This window comes from Manis pentadactyla, chromosome 10 (genome assembly GCF_030020395.1).
Source record: "Manis pentadactyla isolate mManPen7 chromosome 10, mManPen7.hap1, whole genome shotgun sequence".
NCBI classification, from domain to species: Eukaryota; Metazoa; Chordata; class Mammalia; order Pholidota; family Manidae; genus Manis; species Manis pentadactyla.
The window spans coordinates 21,587,809-21,607,470 of record NC_080028.1 but is presented as its reverse complement, the minus strand read 5'-3'; the positions used below and the strand labels follow the sequence as shown (position 1 = coordinate 21,607,470).

The 19,662-nt window shown below is 36.6% G+C and overlaps 1 protein-coding gene across 4 annotated transcripts; it reads right to left on the bottom strand.

Moving 5' to 3' along the window:
* Positions 1-576: 576 nt before the first annotated feature.
* Positions 577-19,628, bottom strand: IKBIP (IKBKB interacting protein). 4 transcript variants are annotated; one of them, XM_036891282.2, is made up of 5 exons: positions 19,465-19,628; positions 19,080-19,263; positions 11,807-11,924; positions 7,336-8,164; positions 1,416-1,566 (listed from the first exon to the last, which is right to left on the bottom strand). In XM_036891282.2, exons 2-5 carry the CDS (start codon positions 19,253-19,255, stop codon positions 1,553-1,555), a joined length of 1,137 nt encoding a protein of 378 aa, XP_036747177.1. In that variant the 5' UTR covers positions 19,256-19,263; positions 19,465-19,628; the 3' UTR covers positions 1,416-1,552. The 4 variants fall into 4 exon arrangements, with proteins under 4 accessions (XP_036747179.2, XP_036747177.1, XP_057342475.1 ...); XM_057486492.1 differs by having other exon boundaries at positions 19,386-19,609; XM_036891284.2 differs by lacking the exon at positions 7,336-8,164 and having other exon boundaries at positions 577-1,566; positions 19,465-19,624.
* Positions 19,629-19,662: the final 34 nt, after the last annotated feature.

Sequence of the window (19,662 nt, the reverse complement as noted above, 5' to 3'; positions counted from 1 at the left end):
ATGATGCAGACCTAGTGACATGTACAATAAAATTGACTAGTAAAACAAGTCACAGCTTCTGTATTTTGTGAAAGCTTGAAATGTTTTGACCATGTTTTAAAATAACTTCTATAATACCATTTTTGGGATAGAAATGTCCACAATGTTCATGAATTTGGATTTATGGCAGTTTTGCTGCTAAATTATGTACTTTCTTAAGTTATATAATCATTGTTCACACAGTTTTTCTGTATCATTTATGAGGTAAATCACAAAATGTTAAAAATCCCAGATACCACATAGTTAAGAAACTTTGAGGAATCTAGTTCACAGCTGAATGTTGTAGCTCTCCTGATCCATCAGAGAACGATGTGGTACCTTAGTACAGGAGCTGCTACTCACAGCTCCTACCTCACTTACTTTCTATTGAATCATGCCTTTTGACAGCCCTGACTTAACATCTCTGCCAGTTCTCCAGTTAGAGCCCCAATCACACATTATGCTCTCTGGCAGTCAGGGCAAGTGGGGATTCGGATTTTGCCCCTTCTAGGTTTCCCAATGCTAGACTGGCAGATCCTGCTTCTCCCTTGGTGTTTTAGTGTGTGTTTTAAGTGTTGAGATAATGATGTTCTTGTTATATAAAGTTCAAGTATATGTTTTCACATACTTATTTTGGAAAACGAGGTGCACAATGCTTTAATATAGAAATCAAAATAGAATAAAGTACAAAATGGTATTAACTCCAAAATTCGATTATTTCTGACTTGTCAGGCTTTTTATGACAGTGGTCTTATTTTTTAAAAAGTTCAGTCTAATCTAAATAACATAAAACTAATCTATATCTGAAATACGTACTATTTCATCTTTTATATCTTTAATTTCAGCATGGACTGTTGTTAAGTTAGATATTTTTTCATTTAACAAAGCAATTTCTTTCTCTCTTTGTATTAAGTCAGTAACCAATCTCCCAATGCGTAGTATTAAATCATTTACCAATGGTTCCAAACGGGAAAAGTCCTTCTTTAGATTATACACCTTTGGTTTCAGATCATTTGCAAAAGTCACTGTCTTCAGAACTTTAGCTCTGTCACTTTCTAAGCTTAAAAACCTATCCGTGTGTTTGTTGAAATCATTCTTTAGCTCTGAAAGTATGTTCTTAACGGAGTTAATTCTTTGTGAATTTTCAAATGCTGTTTTCCGGAGCATTGCTGTTCGGTCAATGCTACTTGAAAGAAGATCACCTATGTTTTTCACTGTATTTTTTTCTACTTTTTCTATTTTATTTTCTAGTTCTTGCACAGAGTCTGTCAATGATGTTACATCCGTTACTAAACCTGAAATACGTCGTATGTTTGTCTTTATAGTTGTAATCTTGAGACCAATATCTTTTGCCATGGAAGTTATATTCTGGTCTACTTCTGTAACTTTTTGAGAAAGACCTGTCAAGTTGTTGTTCAGTGTATCCTGTTTTTCAGTTATCCTGTTAGACCAAGTTTTCGCCTCATGTATTTTCTCCTGTAGACGCTTTAAGCGAGTAATTATTTGAAAAGACTTCAATTTTTCCATGAAGGCTTCAGACTTCTGACACTATAAGAAAATATAATACCACCATAATTAATTGATTAAAGGCTTAATATTTAAAGTTCAACTTAAATTTTATGTGCTATTTTTAACTATAATTTCACTGCTTTCCTAGAAAGCATTTGGTAAAAGATGTATTAAGTGTACTACTAATGAATAAGAAGGAAACCATTAGCAAAATTTCATGTTACTGGAAAAGGTGTTTTTCAGCTATTATTTTTCACCATCAATTCTCTGTACAGTGACAAAATGAGCTAAATGAAGGACAGTGATATATTTTGTCAGTTGCTGGAGCAGGGAGGAGAAAACCTCTAGATGAGCTTTGGTAGATTTGGAGGGTCAAGGCAACATAACTACTGAAACAAGTTTGTACAATACTTATTATTTCAAGTGCTAGAATGAAGAGACCTAATTTATGAATAATTTTCTGGGGTATCCATGAGACCTTGACTAATTCGATTAACTAACTAATAAGCTGTTAGACATGCCAAGTGTAAGGGACATAAAGATGACTATAGTTTGGGTTGTGACCCTAACGGTAGTTTAGATACTATCTCCAAGTTCTAAAATTTTGATTCCAATACAAGTGGCTCTCAAATTTTATACATTTCAGTATCATCCTCCTTCCCCACTGTCTATTGTATACTTAGATACCTCTAAATTGTTTTGGTTTAACTTGGATACATTAACCTATGAACATTATGAGCCACACAGCTGTCTGGCAACATGTTTCAAGTTGTTTTTGGTGGTGGTGGTGTCTGTGTGTGCATGTGTGCGTGTGTTTGCACACAGTGTTGGAAAAGTTGAATATTTGAAATTTCATTGCATTGTGTCATCAGTTAATAAAAGTAAGAGGGAAAGGGAAAAATTTAAACTTTCAGCTTTTTTTCTAGGAAAGTGTTTTAAAATGGAAATTGCCTATAGCTTTCTACTAATAATAAAAACTAGTTTGATTCAACATTTATTGTACTAGTATGTGTTACATAGTCAGGAACAATTTGCTTTCAGAAAGGTTGTAGTTTAGTTTGGAAATGAAAATGACAAATTAAAATTTATAAAACAATCAATTAAAAACATGCAGGCTGAAAAACATTTTAATAAAATATGCAGTTTCATCTAAAGACATCAAGTTTTTTCCAAAGTAATTGTGTTTTCCTCATACATAATATATATATATATATATATATATATTTTAATGAATTACCTTTCTTAAATTGCATTTGCCTGGTTTACTTAGCTAACCTTTTGAGATTACTTTGCTAACATTAACTTAGTTATATTTAATGCAAATAAAAATTTAATATGCTTGTAATACTATTTTTATAGCAGCCTAAAAAGCAGCTATATAGATGTGGAAAATGACAAGCTGAAATGGGGCCGGTCAGCTGAAAGCAGTAACTCCCCCATCTCGTCTCATCATATATATTTGTTTTAAAAATATATTTAGTTATCCTCAGTAGGCTTTGGTATGTCAATTATTGGTGGGGGATGTGGCCCAAAATGTTTTTTGGTAGGAGTTAAGTGAAAATGTTTCTGTGGATATGATGTTAAAGAATGGCCACAAATAGGAAGGAAATGTGGCAATTGCAAAAGCATGTTTTATTTGTAAAGGGAAAGTTCTGCAATAAAGTACATTTGCTGAGACTCCCAAGAGTGAAAGAAGTAGTAGCTTAGTTCATCCATTTCATTACTAGATTATTGCTTATTAATGTATCTACTCTACCATAGAGTAAATGTAGCTTAATAGCATTACACAATTAAGACTCCTCAGAAAGCTTAGTTGATTCTTAGAAGGATCAGATCATTGAAAAGCTGCTAGTAAGCTTCTTTGTTTTACGTGGTAGCATATAAAAGCAATTTATCATAAACTTCTATTTAAAATATAAACTCAACACAGTATAGGAATAGTCTAGAAATTGTTTTACTGAGTTACTTTAAAAAATTACTTGGGGCTTGTTTAAGCTATTGGCCTAGAATGGACGGAAGAGTTTGGAGAGTCTTATCAGTAACTCCAAAGTTTCAGCCATAAAAATTTTTGAATATTTACCAAGTATCTATCATACATGTAAGGTACTAAGCTAGATGCTATCCTGTAATGTTAAATACTGTCTAAACCTACAAGCATAGCAACATGGCTCAAGGGATTTATTTCTGGGTACAATTGGCCTTCCAAAAACTTTGCTGAAGAGTTTTTGAAAATGTACTAAAAGACCTGACAATTTTATTGATCTCTAAAATTTAAAACCACTTAAAACTAGAAGGGATCTTAGAAATTATTTGGTACAATTCTCTCATGAAAAAACAGCCCCCAGATAAAGTGTCCAAGAACACAGTGGCAAAGCCTAGATTGGAAGATTCCGGTGTGGGGCTCTTTCTCCACCATAGCTTTCCCGCTCTCTTCTAAGCATATACTGATTCCCTCTTAGTGCCTAAACAATTTTAAGTCAGTTTTAACTTCAGTGACTTACACTCTAGCTTAATGGTGACATGCAGTGGATACATTTAGCTGAACTACAGTTTTTTGAATTCTCAAGATCTGACAAGTTTTTTGTTATTTTTTTCCTCCCCTGATTGAATAGCAGCAGGTTGCATTGTGTAGTGGGAGTTCAGTGGCTTTTGTAGTTGGACAGACCTAGGAGTGTGATCGCAGGCTTCTTAATCTTCCTGAGCCTCAATTTCCTTCTCATAGCTGGCAAAGCTGTGGTAAGAATCAGTGCAAAGATCCATGCAAAGTAGGTGGCACAGTTACTGGAACATGGCAGGTACTCAGTACACGGAGCTGTTAGGATGATAACGATGTAGGCCCCAGCAGTATTTGATGTGTACTAGGCTCCCAAAGGTTCAGTTCTTCTTCCCTGCTGTGTAAAGCTGGGATGGAGCGTGTTGAATAGTATTAATAGCTCATAGCTGAACTTAAAACAGATGCTGGCTGAGTTTGCAGAGCTTTTGCCAACTGCCAAGTATGAAGTGAGTCTAAAAAAATTTTTTTTAGTGTGTTTAGTGAATTTATAGCATTATTTTATAATGACATATTAAGCTTTGGTCAAGATTATACATACAAAAGTGTACAATTAGCTTGAGATGAAAAATAATGCCATTAACTTTGTATCTTACAAGTTTAGCTTTCTATAGAATATAGGTTAATAAATTAACATTTTTCATTATAAAATATAAAAGTACACTTAACAGCTTCTAATCATTAGGCAAAGTTTAAAGAAAGTACTACAAAAATACATTTAAACTTTACATCTTAAGGTTAAAAAAATTAGGTGTTTTGTAAAAAAAAAATTAGGTGTTTGTTTTGTAGAAGTGATTTATTTCAGCTAAATTAAAAAAAGTGCCCAGTGCTATCACAAATTGATGTAAAATTTATTATCAATTACAAAGATGCAAAAATGTGTCCTAGAATATGGTAATCTTCCTTAAAAGAAAGATTTAATAATATTATTTAATATTTGATGCACAAGAAAGTTTTTAAAATTTCAAGTGTCTGTTAAGTGAATGTAAGAAACAGAGGAAGACAAATTAGGTACAGTAGTCCCCGCTTATCCACAGGGCATATGTTCCAAGACCCCCAGTGGATGCCTGAAACTATGGGTTGTACCAATCCCTATATATAATGCTTTTTCCTATACATATATACCTATGACAAAGTTTAATTTATAACTTAGGCACAGTAAGAGATTAACAATAATAGACAATTATAACAATATGCTATAATAAAAGTGAATGTGGTCTCAAACTGTCTTATTTTGTTGTATTTACGCTTATAATGATGTGAGGTGATAAAATGCCTACGAGATGAGATGAAGTGAAGTGAATGACAGGTATTGTGATGTAGTGTTAAGCTACCACTCACCTTCTGATGATAGGTCATCAGAAGGAGGACCATCTGCTTCTGGACTGCAGCTGACTGCAGGGAACTGAAACAGTGGAAAGTGAAGCCGAGGATGGGGGGACTACTGTAGGTCTCAATCTCTCTAAGGACAACTTTTTATAGGAAAACCTCTGAGTAAAAGACTATACACATGTGTATAAACATAGACCCAACAGTTTTCTCCTGAAATACAATACAGTATTCGGTGTATCAAACCTGGTGATAGGCCAAAAATACATACGTAAAAATGAAGAGTACAAGAGATCACATCTGCTTTGACAGGATGGGGGTTAGAACAACAGTCCCTGCTAACTTTATTTTCTTAGCATGAAAATAAAAGCAAAATCCAATTTTGCCGGTGCACATAGATGAGAACTTAAGACATTCAAAGTCAAGAAATGTAATGTTTTCTGAAATAAATGCTATGCCCCTTAATAGCAGCACTCTTCCAGGTTTGTTTTTATGACCTGTGGCTGACTACCGTAAGCACTCCTAAACTCAAAAGTAGAACTTGCTTGGGATTTTCTTCCAAAAATGTGCAAAGTTACATCATAAAATGACCTGACCACAACTAATTTCTGTATTTTTGTAACCGCTTTCAAGTTCTTTGTGTTTAATTCCACTGAAATTGCATTATAAAACTGGGAATACAGTTGGTTATTGACAAGAAGAAACAAGAATAGTACTTCCATGTGCAGTCGACTCAGTTTTCAACAGCAAGTTTGGACACTCTTGATAAATCAGCTTACCAATAAAAGTCATGTGATCTTCCAATCCTGCACACTTCTAATTATTATTATTGGAAAAATCCAACTAGCCCTCCCCTTAATCTCATCTCAGTATGTCCATTCTTACTCCTTGTGACTCCATTATATAAATTTGTGTAAAATAAAGTCACTATGTAAAATGAATTTGGTTGGGTAATTAGTTTGGGGACTCTAACAACATACTTTTAATTACCATAATTACAATTTCTCATTATGCTGCTTTTTCCTCTTTAAATAGGCCACAGGCTTACTGGTATACTTTTTATTGTAAGTAGAAAAATATATCTAGAGATTATGTATGTAACAAACTCAAGAGTCTATAACACAGGGAGAACCTTAAAAAAAAGCCCAGGTATATGAAGATCGTCCAAGGAAGTTTCTTCAAAGCATACACACTTAATTCATATGAAAAGCCTTCAATAACAACATATCTACTCCTCTTTAAAAATTCTTACAAGTATCTGTAACAGTTTGGAACCTTAACAAAAAGTAAAAACATTTCCCAGGCTCCATAGTTTTCAAAAGTGCGTATTAATTCATAACGAAGTACCCCAGGCTCTCCCTTGGGCATGTTTATTTTTTAGATAAAATTCCTATTAACTTGGTTGTCTGGATTCTTGGCCTGCAAAATTACAAAGGAAATGAAAAACTGGCTTAAACAGGCATATATTACCAACCAACCTACAGTAAGATCAGGTCAGTGGGTCACCTTTTCAGGTGACAAAAAAGGTATAGTAGCCATACGTTTGAAAAAAAAAAATGGGTCATTTGGTGAGGAGGTAAACACTCCTCAATAGCTTCTAGAGGTATTAATATATTTAGGTCCAGTATAACTGGTGAGATTCATAATGATGTCCATTAATTATTAGAAAAACTTTAAAAAATATTAAGTATATTGATTTAAAAAGTGGAGAAATACATATTTTAGAAATATTCTTATTTAAAATGGTTAAAATGAAATAAGTTTTATTGCTTAAAAAGATAAGCTTTGGATGTATGGATAATTCATCTGTGTGGACATCTCACTAGGATAAAGTGAGACTTATCAAAATAGCACAAAAGCATAGAACTCATCAATTTATGTATAATAATGTGACTTATCAGAGTAAATGTAGTGCATTTAAAACTCACTATCAATTTTTCCTTCATTTTCTAGATTATAATCTTCTAAAGTTCCCTTTTCTCTTGTACTTGAATAGACTATAAAATCATGAACTTTTCCTTTTAGAACATCCAGTTCATTTTGCATCTTTAATATGCTATTATCATACTGAATTCCTTCAAGGGTTTTCTGCATCTCCATTATTTCAGAGACTGCTTTCAGCATGTCATCTTCCATATTAAACACCTGAGTAGTCAAATCTTCCATTTTCTTTTCTGTCTCTATCAGATCCTGAGAGACTCTCAGAACAGAGTGAATAGCACTTTCAATTGTTGGCAAATGTGTCTTGCATTCTTCAACTTTGGGTTCATAGTTGGAAAGTTTATTAGTCAGGTCTTTGTCTCTGGCAAAGAGGGCATGCTGCTGCTCTTCTAACTTTTCAACTGCTATTGTATCAGAGCCAAGCTGCTCCTCTACTCGCAGAAGATCCTCTTCTTCTTGTCTTTTTACTGTTCTAATGTTTCTCAGTGTGCTGTCTTCCAAATCTTTTAGCCTTTCAGTAAGCAATTTTATTCCTTGTTCAGCTGAGTTAATTTGGACAGTAACTTGAGAATGTATGTGTTTTGATTCTGATTTGAAAATATCTGTATTAACATTCATTTCTTCTAGGCTTCTCTTCCAGAAATCTGTAACATTCTGGAATTTCTTATTAAGGCTTTGCATCTTTTGAGTGAGCACCTCTTCACTACTTTGAATGTCATGTAAGATACTCTGGAGGCTTGATACTTCCTGCTCAAACTGGGTCACCAAAGACATGGATGATGTAGCTTCCTGCAGGACACTTTGAGTAGACTCAAGCTGCATTTGTAACACAAAACAATTCCCAAGGCTACTTAATAACTTTTATATTTCGGAAACATACTTTAACAATCACCTGTCTAGTTCAAGTTCTGAAGATGTCTAAAATATCCAAGTATACCACAATCATACTGACAAAAACATTTATTACTTTAATAATTGTTTTAACATATTTTAAACAAATTTAATAGGTTAGCACTTTGGTAGATAAACATATACTTGAACCTATAATCTCAAGCATTTGTGCATTTTCATGGAGGAATATTCAGGAGAGTCATAATGTTAAAGAAGCCTGAAGTATATCACATTTCCCTCTTTTTTTACTCAATGGAAAGCAACTCAGTTGTCATCCTTATGGTAATTTGGCTTTTTAAGGAACTCTAAGTTAGTAATAAAATTTGTTAATTTTCCTAAATTCTATGATTCTGGAAAAGCTCCTGCCTGAGGAAAAAATTGATCTCTTGTAGAGAAGGTACCAAAATCAGATCTTTATATACATCACAAAAAACAAATGAATGAAAAAATCTGTTTGGTGAGATAATTCATGTCAAACAATAAAGTATTCTAAGGATCTTTTAATTATGGTAAGCTCCTGGCATCTCCTAATATGGGTCTGGAATATAGAAGGGCCAAGTGGCCCTCTTTTAGTCATAGATTACAGCCTTAGAGACTACAGGAAGGCCTAGAAATGACCATTAATTTATCAAATGTTTGCAGTATTGTGTTAGAGACACAATACTGTACAAGACACAGTTCTGCCCTTATTCAGCCTAATTTAATTGAGAAGAAAACAGTCTATATGCACTGTAGCAGTAAAAGAGCTTTAGAAGCACTTGCATGGAGCATTCAACCAAAACTTTGATGATCAAGCAAAATGTTCTGGAAGTATTATCTAACATCTGCTTCCAGTTACCTCCTCCCTAAATCATCCTACACACTACAGCCAGATTAAGATTTTAACAACTGCTATATACATCATGGTACTACATAAAAACCCCACTATGTTTCCTAATGGTTCTAGGATAAAGTCCCAAACTTCATAACCTCTAAATGCTATTCTTCCTCCCCCTTTGCTTAGCTAAATTCTGTGCTTCCTTCAGGCAGGACTGAAGGCTCAGACCAAATCTCAGCCCCTCAGGGCAGCATTCTTCCCCAGCCCTAGCCCTGACCACCCAAACACCCGTAGCAACTATAGTATTACATAATTTGCCACCTGTTTGGCATTTTGCACATATAATTAATTTTTGAGTGTTCACTCTGCGCCAGACTTTGTTCTAGACTCTGGACATAAATACAGATACAGTATACTCCCTGACTTCACAATTTGATAGGGGAGGTAGTGTTTTGGATCTTTTACATTATATATTTTTCTAGAGTCCCAATAAGATTTATTAAGTATCCTCTGTTCCATTATTAGGCACTAGGGATACAGTCATAAAAGACAGCATTTGCTCTAAAGAGAAGTAAAAGAGACAAACAACAAAAAAAATCACAACAGATTATGATTCATGTCATGAGGAGAATGGATGCATACAGGAGAGATCAGAAGTCTGAGGGCAATTAGGAAAGGTTTAGAAGCGACTCGGAAATCTGACTCTAACAGACTGATGTGTTAGCCAGGTTAAGACATGAGAACTTCTGAATTCCTTCAGGGAAGAGATCATGTCTTATGCCTTTTTGCAGTCCCGTATCTCATATGTTTGTTGATGCTAAGGAAGCAGAATGGCCATAAACCTTTTGAGCCCATCCCAATCAAGACCTGAAGCAGTTTCAGGTGATAGCTAGGAGCAGTGTGCAACAGTACTAATATAGCAAGACTACTCTGAAACCTTGTTTAAAAATTGTTTTTAATGTACACACATAGCCATAATACAAGTTCCTTTAAAACTCAATTCTGAGAACTACCTGTACATTGATAATATTAGGTTTAGTTAGGTTTTATTAGCAGGATATATTTGTTCTTATTAGCATTTTGAAGGAGCAAACTTATCTTCATTTAAGGTAACTTCCTGTTTACACTGTTCACTACAGCCTCATTGTAATTTGGAAGTAGTATGCTCCAATAGACCCCAACTACAAGATCAACTTTCCAAGACAATACAGGTCTTAAGGTTTAATCTGCAAATATATAGTGACTAGTATACTACAATAACTAGCATTTATGGGCTGCCAACATATTCTTACAGTTTTTCATTTTTTAAAAAAGAGCCAACACCTTAAATTTAGTACTGCATTAAAGTTTTCAAAGAGTTTTCATACATATTGTATCACATCTGATCCTTATAAAAATCTTGTTATTTTCATTTAATAATGATGAAAGAGGCCAAGAAACGTTGATTTTGCCAAGGTCATACCATTGTGATAAGAGCCCACACCTTGCTTTCCCCTCCTTCTGCAATATGCTGGCCTTTCAAGCCAGCTTTGTGAAAAGGCAGCTATTGTTAAATCACATATAGGGCAGACTGGGAGGAAGAGTGCTATGCAAAGACTGAATATTTCTGGGATACTATGATGATATTTAAAAAACATGCTTCAAAAAGCATTTAAATTGCTACCAAATTTTTCATTTAAAAAGGGTATCTTCCTTCAAAATTTGTTTTCGATAGCTTTTAAGTACATGAAGATTCTATCTCCTGGAATTTTTTTTTGTCATTATGTTCCCTCTGATTAGAGGCTCCCAACAATTCTAACCAGATTCTAACTTGAGCCCTAGGACAAAAATACCAACGCCTGCAGGTCTATGCTGCTCCCTGCCGGAGGCCCCTAAACTCATCTGCCTTGGAATCTCCTGGCTTGTGTGAGGGCTGCAAACTTTTCATCCATGGCTCTTTTCCTCTAGAGGACTATCACTAATCCTGGGCATGAGGCTACAGGAATTTACACCCTCTATTTCATTTCTGCCTAGTTTTATAACATCCTTGCTCACTGTTGCCAAGTTCTTGTCTACCTTATGACACAAATAAAGGTTTAGTGAATGAATAAGTGAACAAACAAGGCATTTAAGATAGCTTGGTCTCTGGTAGCCAGAGAAGGCCCACATGATGCCTTATTGATTGCCACTGACCCTCTCCTGAGTAGTTAAAACTTTTTTATCGTCTCACATTTCTAAGAATCATAGTAATAAGCACCTGTATTTGCAGCTTGAAGAAACACAACATAGACATGGATTTAATTTGGCTAGAAAATCAATATTTTATTTTACCATTGATTTATTTTTGGATTAGTCATTCTTAAATACATATGTATATATGCTTACTAAATGGAAAGTAAAGGGGGAAAAAAAACAATGGATCTTTGCCCAACAAGTGCTGGTCCTATTCTAATTTTATACCTGAAGATCAATTTCATTTTCAGTGCTCTAGACACTTGACACTTAAATAGAAAACTGAGGTCACATCAGTATGAACATATTAGTCTTTTTAAACAATAACGTTTGTTTATAAACACAATCCTGTCCTTTCAAAATGTAACCTGAATCTAAACTGGATTGAAGGGAGAAAGTGAAGAGGTAGGAAGAACAATGAGAGTTAAAATAGTAATGGCTTTAAAGGCAGGAAAAAAGAAGCTATGAATTGGGGTAGAAGGGATGTAGTGGGGAATAATAATGGAAAAATCTTCCCAAATACGCCAATTAATAATTACCTTTTCTGAAATTAAACCGACTGAACTTTGAAAACTTTGGAACTCCTTGGTTTCTATTTTCAGTAACTGGTATTGGTTTTCTATCCTTGCAAACTTCTCCGACTGCCGAAATACAAACCTGGAAAAGACAAAAAAAAAAATCACTACCACCTAATTCATAACCACGTTAAGCTTGAATTTTAATGGTGTATTTTATATCCACTTGCGGTAAGGACAACATAAATTCTGGTATAAGTAGTAGTAGCTTTTATTGGTTGATTTCAACAAACTGATGGAGAGCCCGCTACATGGTAGGTACTGGTTTAACTGAACTACTCATGCAAAGACAAGTAAGACTGCCCCTGTTCAAGTTGACAGCCTAGACAGAGAGCTGGTATGATATCATAAGAGATGTATGCACAAGAAATACTTTGCAGGAAGAAACAGTGAATTATTGTGAATTATTTGGAACAAGATATGTGGTCTCTACTATTTTTCTCAAGGTTATATCTGGGGAATATCTAGAAAATAAGTGTTTTTACAATGAAATGTAGAAGCAAGAGTTATCTATGTAAAAAAACATTTTTAAATTAAAATGTGGGAGAAGAAAAACACGTAGTGAAGTAGAAGAGAGAGGCAAAGATTAGAAGTAAAATAACAGGAGTCAAACCTGTGAAAACAGGAGTCATTGGCAAAGTGACAATAAAACACACTCATTACAAGGTGCAAATCCCTACAACTGGTTATATGCAACAAAACGTGAGTCATGTAGGTGTAGTTTAGATACTACTCTAAAATTGGAGTGCATTCTTTACCTGGTAAATACTAAAGGACAGAGGGGTAAAAAAGTTATTTCAATCTTAAAAACAATAAATGTTTGTGCAGGACTTGAAATGAACAAGCACACACACACAAAAATGCTTTGGATCTAACACCATTTGGTTTAATCTACTTTGACTCAATTCTTTGGGAATCAGAAAAAGCAGCAGTTGAAATTCTCTGTATTTTCTGAGTCATCAAAAAGTGGGGCAGCAACATCACTAGTCATCAAAGAAATGCAAATTAAAACCACAATGAGATATCACCTCACACCAGTAAGCATCGCCACCATCCAAAAGACAAACAACAACAAATATTGGCGAGGTTGTGGGGAAAGGGGAACCCTCCTACACTGCTGGTGGGAATGTAAATTAGTCCAACCATTGTGGAAAGCAGTATGGAGGTTCCTCAAAATGCTCAAAATAGAAATACCATTTGACCCAGGAATTCCACTTCTAGAAATTTAGCCCAGTTTGAAAAAGACAGATGCACCCCTATGTTTATCGCAGCACTATTTACAATAGCCAAGAAATGGAAGCAACCTAAGTGTCCATCAGTAGATGAATGGATAAAGAAGATGTGGTACATATACACAATGGAATATTATTCAGCCATAAGAAGAAAACAAATCCTACCATTTGCAACAACATGGATGGAGCTAGAGGGTATTATGCTCAGTGAAATAAGCCAGGAGGAGAAAGACAATTACCAAATGATTTCACTCATATGTGGAGTATAAAAAGGAAAAACTGAAGGAACAAAATAGCAGCAGAATCACAGAACCCAAGAATGGACTAACAGTTACCAAAGGGAAAGGGACTGGGGAGGATGGGTGGGAAGGGAGGGATAAGGGTGGGCAAAAAGAAAGGGGGCATTACAATTAGCATGTATAATGTGGGAGGGGTACAGGGCGGGCTCTACAACACAGAGAAGACAAGTAGTGATTTTACAGCATCTTACTATGCAGATGGACAGTGACTGTGAAGGGGTATGTCGGGGGGACTTGGTGAAGGGGGGAGCCTAGTAAACATAATGTTCTTCATGTAATTGTAGATAAATGATAACAACAAAAAAAGTGAGGCAGCATAACCTTACAAACTGCCTAAATCAGAGTATATAGACCAGTGGTTCAAAAGCTTTTCAGCGTAACCGAATTACCTGGCAGCTTTAAAATAGTCTGATGCCTGGGTCCTACCAAATTTGACTTAATTGGTTTGGGATGTGACTTGGCTATTGGAAATTTAAAAAGCTTCCCAAGTTATTCCAGTGCTCAGCCAATCTGAGAACCACTAATTGTTTTGTGAAAGTGACTTCCACTGAAAGACAATTTAAACATCCCAAAACTCAATGGAGGGGTGAAAGACGTTTGCGCTTTGTGCATCATGGCAAAGGTGCTGATGTTTCAAACCCATAAATGTCATCACTTGTCTGTTGCTTTAAAACGGTCCAAAACAAAATGGATTTTTTGCTTTTGCAGCAACTATCTAGTGTTGGATGAAATAAATGTCTTTTGATTACGTTTAATGTCTATCCTAAGACAGTGAATTAAGTAAGCCTAGGTTATATAATTAGCACAGACTGACTTTTCTCCTGTGTGGCCAATAGGAACTTTTAAACAAAACTCTGTCATTTGAAAGCACCATTATCCTAGTTTTCAAAGATGTATGTATAGACTTATTCTTTTGTGGTTTCATTCTTGGCTTTTAAGAGGTTCTTTTTAGAGTATGGGCTTATCCCAGATCAGCAGAGACAAAGATAGATGACTTTCAAGAAATAAGTCTAAATTCAGGGACTAGATATATCAGCATTACTACAACCTCAGGGATTGGCCTACAGATCAGTGTGTTTATTCAAAAGAAAATCATTATTATAAAACTGGCTTTTTGTGAAGATTGACCCACAACAGTAATGTGTTACAGGAGTTTTCACTTCATTAAATATTTTAGTGTTGTCTGTCCAGTTCTCTTCAAAATTCAAATATTAAGCAAGCTTGAAGAAAATGATGTCATTTTAGTGGAAATAATAATCTTTGGTGATAAATGTAGGTTTTTGTCAGCTTCTCACTGAAATTAAAAATAAAAGATTTACCATGGCTACCTATGAATAGTAGTACATATAAGAAGAGACAAGCATGAAGTTGACTTTATGCTGGTAATGAAAAAAATGAGAAGTGATTTATTTGTATGGTGCTGAGTTACATTTATGTTGTAGTCAGATGTGCCAGACACTGTAAAGTGCCTTATAAATACAAGCCCATTTAATATTAAGGAAGAGGTTGATGTTTCCAGAAGCCAAACATATATTGAGAGAAAGTGCTTTCAATTCTGAGAAACTGATTTTTGAAATTGGCATCTAAGCCCTAATTGCTTGTTTCCTTTTTATGAGTCACAGGCATCTTCTACCAGGAGCAGTTCAGGTACTCCTTGCTCCCCATGTACCCCAGTTTAGATGAGATGGACAATTAGGGTCTGTTAAGGACCCTTCTAACTTGTAGTTAGAAAAGGACTATAAATACTTCAGGACTAGGGATTTCTATTTTTAGGACCTTGGCCTCTTGGGAGGCAGCATACATATTGGCTGTGTGTGGAGCTGGGCAACTTTGGCTCTGCTGTTTACGAGCTCTGTAAGCACCCTGGGCCAGTTATTTAACTTACCTTTGCTGTAGTTTCCTCATCTGTTAAGTGGGGATAATAATACTTCATAGGGTTTTTGTATAGTGTCTATAGTATAACATAACAGCTCTTTAAATATCTTGGCCCTTTCTTTTGGACTGCTTTGTACAGCTGCTTTTCCATCCCTCTGACAAGCCTACAGTGATGTAAAAGATCAGGGCTGCCTCCTTCCTACTTGCACTTGATAAAGGCCCGAGGCCTGTACCCCTTTAAAAGCACTGTTGGGTTTATAGCAAATGAAGGATAGAATGCATGGAGTGGACTGCTTACAGGAAGAGAAGCACTCTTATGCTGTTTTGGGGCCTCTTTTCACTATTATAATATGTAAAGGCCTTGAAGGTATGGATGGTAGGAAAAAGGGACATGGCTTACTTGGCTACTTTAGGCTTTACAAAAGGAGGGAAACTTCCTCTTTCATAATCCATTGCAGTCTGCAGAGGCCTCATACTGTCTCAAGGCCCTGTAATAAAGAGTGTGCATTTCCTTAGAGTGTTGTCTTTGGATAGCTCTTTTAGGAGCTTAGATGGTGGCAGACAGCTTGAGGACTTAAAAACACAGGAGTTTTTCTGGCTCTTCTTCAACTTAATAATGAAAAATAGGCAACCAAAGGAAGTTGTTATTATGCACCTTTAGCAAGAAAGGGAGTTCCAGCGCCACTACTAGTGTCAGGACCTATTTAGCCCTATGTTTCATACTATAGCTTCTTTTTCAGCATAATACTGAATGTTCTGGAAAAATATTGATATCCATTTTTACAAAGCAGGGCATTTTAAAGGATTTTTTACTTTTAGCAGGGCATTTACTTTTAGGTAAAATCTCACTAACAACTACAACAAATGAGAAATGCAGTTAGCTGAGATTTTGTAGTATAAATGATTTATGGAGAAAGTAATATTAGATGGTAGAGAAAAAAACCTGAATTAGTGGACTGATTCAAGAGCTTTAACTTCTTGTACATAATTATCAAAAATGCTATTAGAAGTTTTATAAAGGTAATTAAAAAATCTGTTGAAATTTCCAAAAGCAACTTAAAATTTTCACAATGGAACTTCCAATTGACTAAATTTCTATGTAATTAAATTAGCTGGGAAGGTTTTGTGTCTCATTTAGTAACTTCACAACTTTCAAACTTTCTAAAAGCAAAATTTCTTCAATCCTCCAATCTGAAAATTTTCCTTCAGAGTTTAGAACGAGCTATGCAAATTAACACTCAGGCCATATAGTTTGGACAATTGTCAACTCCAACATTTTATTGTCATGCTGACATTGGATGACATATGAGAAGATGTTGAAGTATCATACTGCCATTATGCATCATGTCTATTTACTCTGATAACAAATATCAGAAGACTGGAGGTTTGAAGACTCGGATGTAATGATGCCTTGAAATCCTCTTTGGGTAGTGGGAGGGTTCTAATTTCTTTTCCCAAATTAATTAGACAAAGTGCGAGAGGATGGTGGCTAGGCTGTGTTTAGGAGTACACAGATAGGCACATATACTTACTGTTGTATTTTAAGAACCAGGACGGTGTCAGTACAGGAAGCAATCAATAAAGAGTTGATAGACTCTTAGATGCTTAAGTGTGTGTTTTAGTGGTAAAGATCTCAATGGCTTTGGTATAATTTCAGTGTGTTTTTAAGTATTTTGAGATGCCAAACGTTTGTTTTTTATTTGGAAAATGCTTGCAGAAGTCTTACCAGGATAAATTTTCATTCCCAAACTTACCATGAATAAATATTTGCTATAAACACTGGCTGAAGTACATACACTTCAACTCGTGTGGCACAAGATTTCACCAAAGCAATTAAGTACATTATTTAAATAACAATCACACAATCTGCCCATTTTAGAAATAATTGATTGAGCATTGTTTGACTTCACGAAGACACAGCTCAAATAAAACCTTACTACCAAATGTAACTTGTGTCTTTATTGTTGGCACTAACAGTAATTTCTAGTTGAAGAATCTGCTTTTCAACAATTTTTTTCCTTCATATATTTCTACTAGTGTCTTTCCTGGACAGTTACTAAATGATTGCAAAGGGGAGTATTTTGTGATGTAATTTATCTCATATGAATATGAATCCTTGGATAGTTATGATAATAAATTTAGTAACCAAAAACAGTTGCATTAGGTTCCAGAGAGAAGCAACATATACAGATGGTCCCTGATTTAAGATAGTTCAGTTTAAGATTTTTCAGCTTTGTGAACTTTACTGAAAGTGGTATGTATTCAGTAGAAACCATACTTCGAATTTTGATCTTTTCCCGGGCTAGTGATACGCTGAACAATACTCTCTGTTGAAGCTGGGTAGTGGAGCCAGCTGCAGCAGCCAGTCAGCCACGTGATCACAGGGCACCCTGTCAATATACTTAGAGACCATACCAGTCTGTACCTGTACAACCATCCTGTTTTTCACATTTTGCATTCAATATATCACACTATATATTCAGTGCTTCATTATAAAATAGGCTTTGTGTTAGGTGATTTTGCCAGTTCTAGGCTAATGTAAGCCTAAAATAGGCTAAGCTAAGCTATGATACTTGGCCGATTAGGTGTATTAAGTGAATTTTTAACTTAAAATGTTTTCATCCTGTGATGGGTTCATGGGGATAAAACCATTTAAGTGGCTGAAGAGCTTTATCTTTTGGCCTAAGTTCTACGGCTGAACAACTTTCCCAACAGAAAAAGGTTCTTTGTTTATCTAAAGAAGGTTATGCATTTTAAGATATAAGAGCACTTTATTTGAATCAGTAAATTAGTACTTATTCTAAGATAAAAAATCAAAGTATTTCACAAGTAAAGTACATTAGTAAAAGAAACAGTATTTTTTTTGGAAGAGATGATTTAACAATCAACACTCACTTTACTGTAACAAATCTTTTATTAACTTAGATGTAGGGTGAATTCATCAGCAAAGTATAATTCAACATTTACTACCATCAAAGTGGTCTAGACTAGAGGCCATCCAAGGTTCCATCTAGAATTCTATTACTCTTGAGGAAGATGAATAGCTATCTTCTACTTTAAAAATCAGTGAAAAATGAAGGGAAATTCTGATTTAAAGCTCATCTTGTTATTAAAATGAAATGTTATCCCTAAAGAAAACGATTGGGGAAAATTAAGTAAGTTGATTTTAAGGTTATTTCTAATATTCATTTTTCCTGTGACACCCATATATAGTTGTTTCCTTGGTTTAAAAACTGTCAACGTTTAGTTAATAGGTGGATACAACTGCTATGCTTTTGTAGTTTACAGCACTAAAATTCAATCTGTAACTTAGGAATGGACTTTTTAAATTCATAACGCATACACATTGATCAAAATAGGAGAAATCCTCCAACCTTTGATTATCATTAACGTCGGCTGCTTTGAGATCATAACGGATTCCTTTAAAGCTGCAAACATTGCCATTAGGGTGGGGTTGAGGAAATCGGTCCAAGAGGAATGCCCTGCAGACAGAGTTAACTGGTTTTAGGAACCGGAAAGCTACCGATGTGCAGTAGGCCCTTAATAAAGTGTGGCCAAGTCTGTATCTCTCGAGAAACGGCTGACTCGTTCCACACCTTAGCCTCAAGTCCAGTTGAGTGAGCGGGGCACGTAACTAGTACAAAGGAAAAATGCGTTACAAGAAATGAGCAAAAGGAAAAAGCTGGGCTGTCCTTTTTTTGGGGCCGAGGCAGAGGAAGAGAAGCCGCAAGTCGGGGGTGGGGCTTGGAGGTTAGTGGGGTGCCGAGCCGGGTGGGGTCGGGGCAGAGCGGGGCCCCGGAAGCGGGGCGCAGGGCCCGGACGTGCACTCACCAGGCCAGGCCCAGGCATATCCCCAGCGACAGCAGGCTCACGAAGGTCCGGGGGTCCGCCCAGCCCCCGCCTCCACCGCCCCGGGCCTCGGGGCTCTTCCCGAGGTCACCCCGCTTCCCGGGCTCCGCGGAGGCTCCCTTGGGCCCGGACTTCTTCCGGCTCTTCACTTCGGACATGTCTGGCCCTGAGGACACACCCGGGGACGCGTCCTCACCCTGGGGGAGCGGGACGTGGCCTCCGGCGCCTCGGCGGTGGCCGCGCCCCCTCCCGGACTTGGCACCGCCCAGAATCCAGCCCCTCCCTCACCGGGCACCGTCACGGCTTCGCAGCGTTCCGCAGCCCCTCGCCTTGCAGCTCCGCCAGCTGACCCGGGTGGCGGCCCTACCTCCTCAGCTGGTGCTAATGCTGCAAACTTGAGGCAATCCTGACTCCAGGTGCCCGCGAGCCCCGGGAGCGAGGGGGCGGGGCGGGGCGGGGCAGCGCGCTCCAGATGGGGCGCGCCGCCGCCGCGGTCCTGCTCTCGTGAGCGCGGCGCGCCCTCGTGGCTCAGGCCGAGCGCGCTTTCTCATGCGCGCGCGGGCAC

Coding starts and splice junctions, on each gene's coding strand:
- IKBIP (XM_036891282.2), bottom strand. CDS start 19,255: ATGTCCGAAGTGAAGAGCCGGAAGAAGTCCGGGCCCAAGGGAGCCTCC. Junction 11,925..19,079: donor ATATGCCTGGGCCTGGCCTG/GTGAGTGCACGT, acceptor TGTCTTTTCCAG/GTTTGTATTTCGGCAGTCGG. Junction 8,165..11,806: donor TCGGTTTAATTTCAGAAAAG/GTAATTATTAAT, acceptor TTACAAATGCAG/CTTGAGTCTACTCAAAGTGT.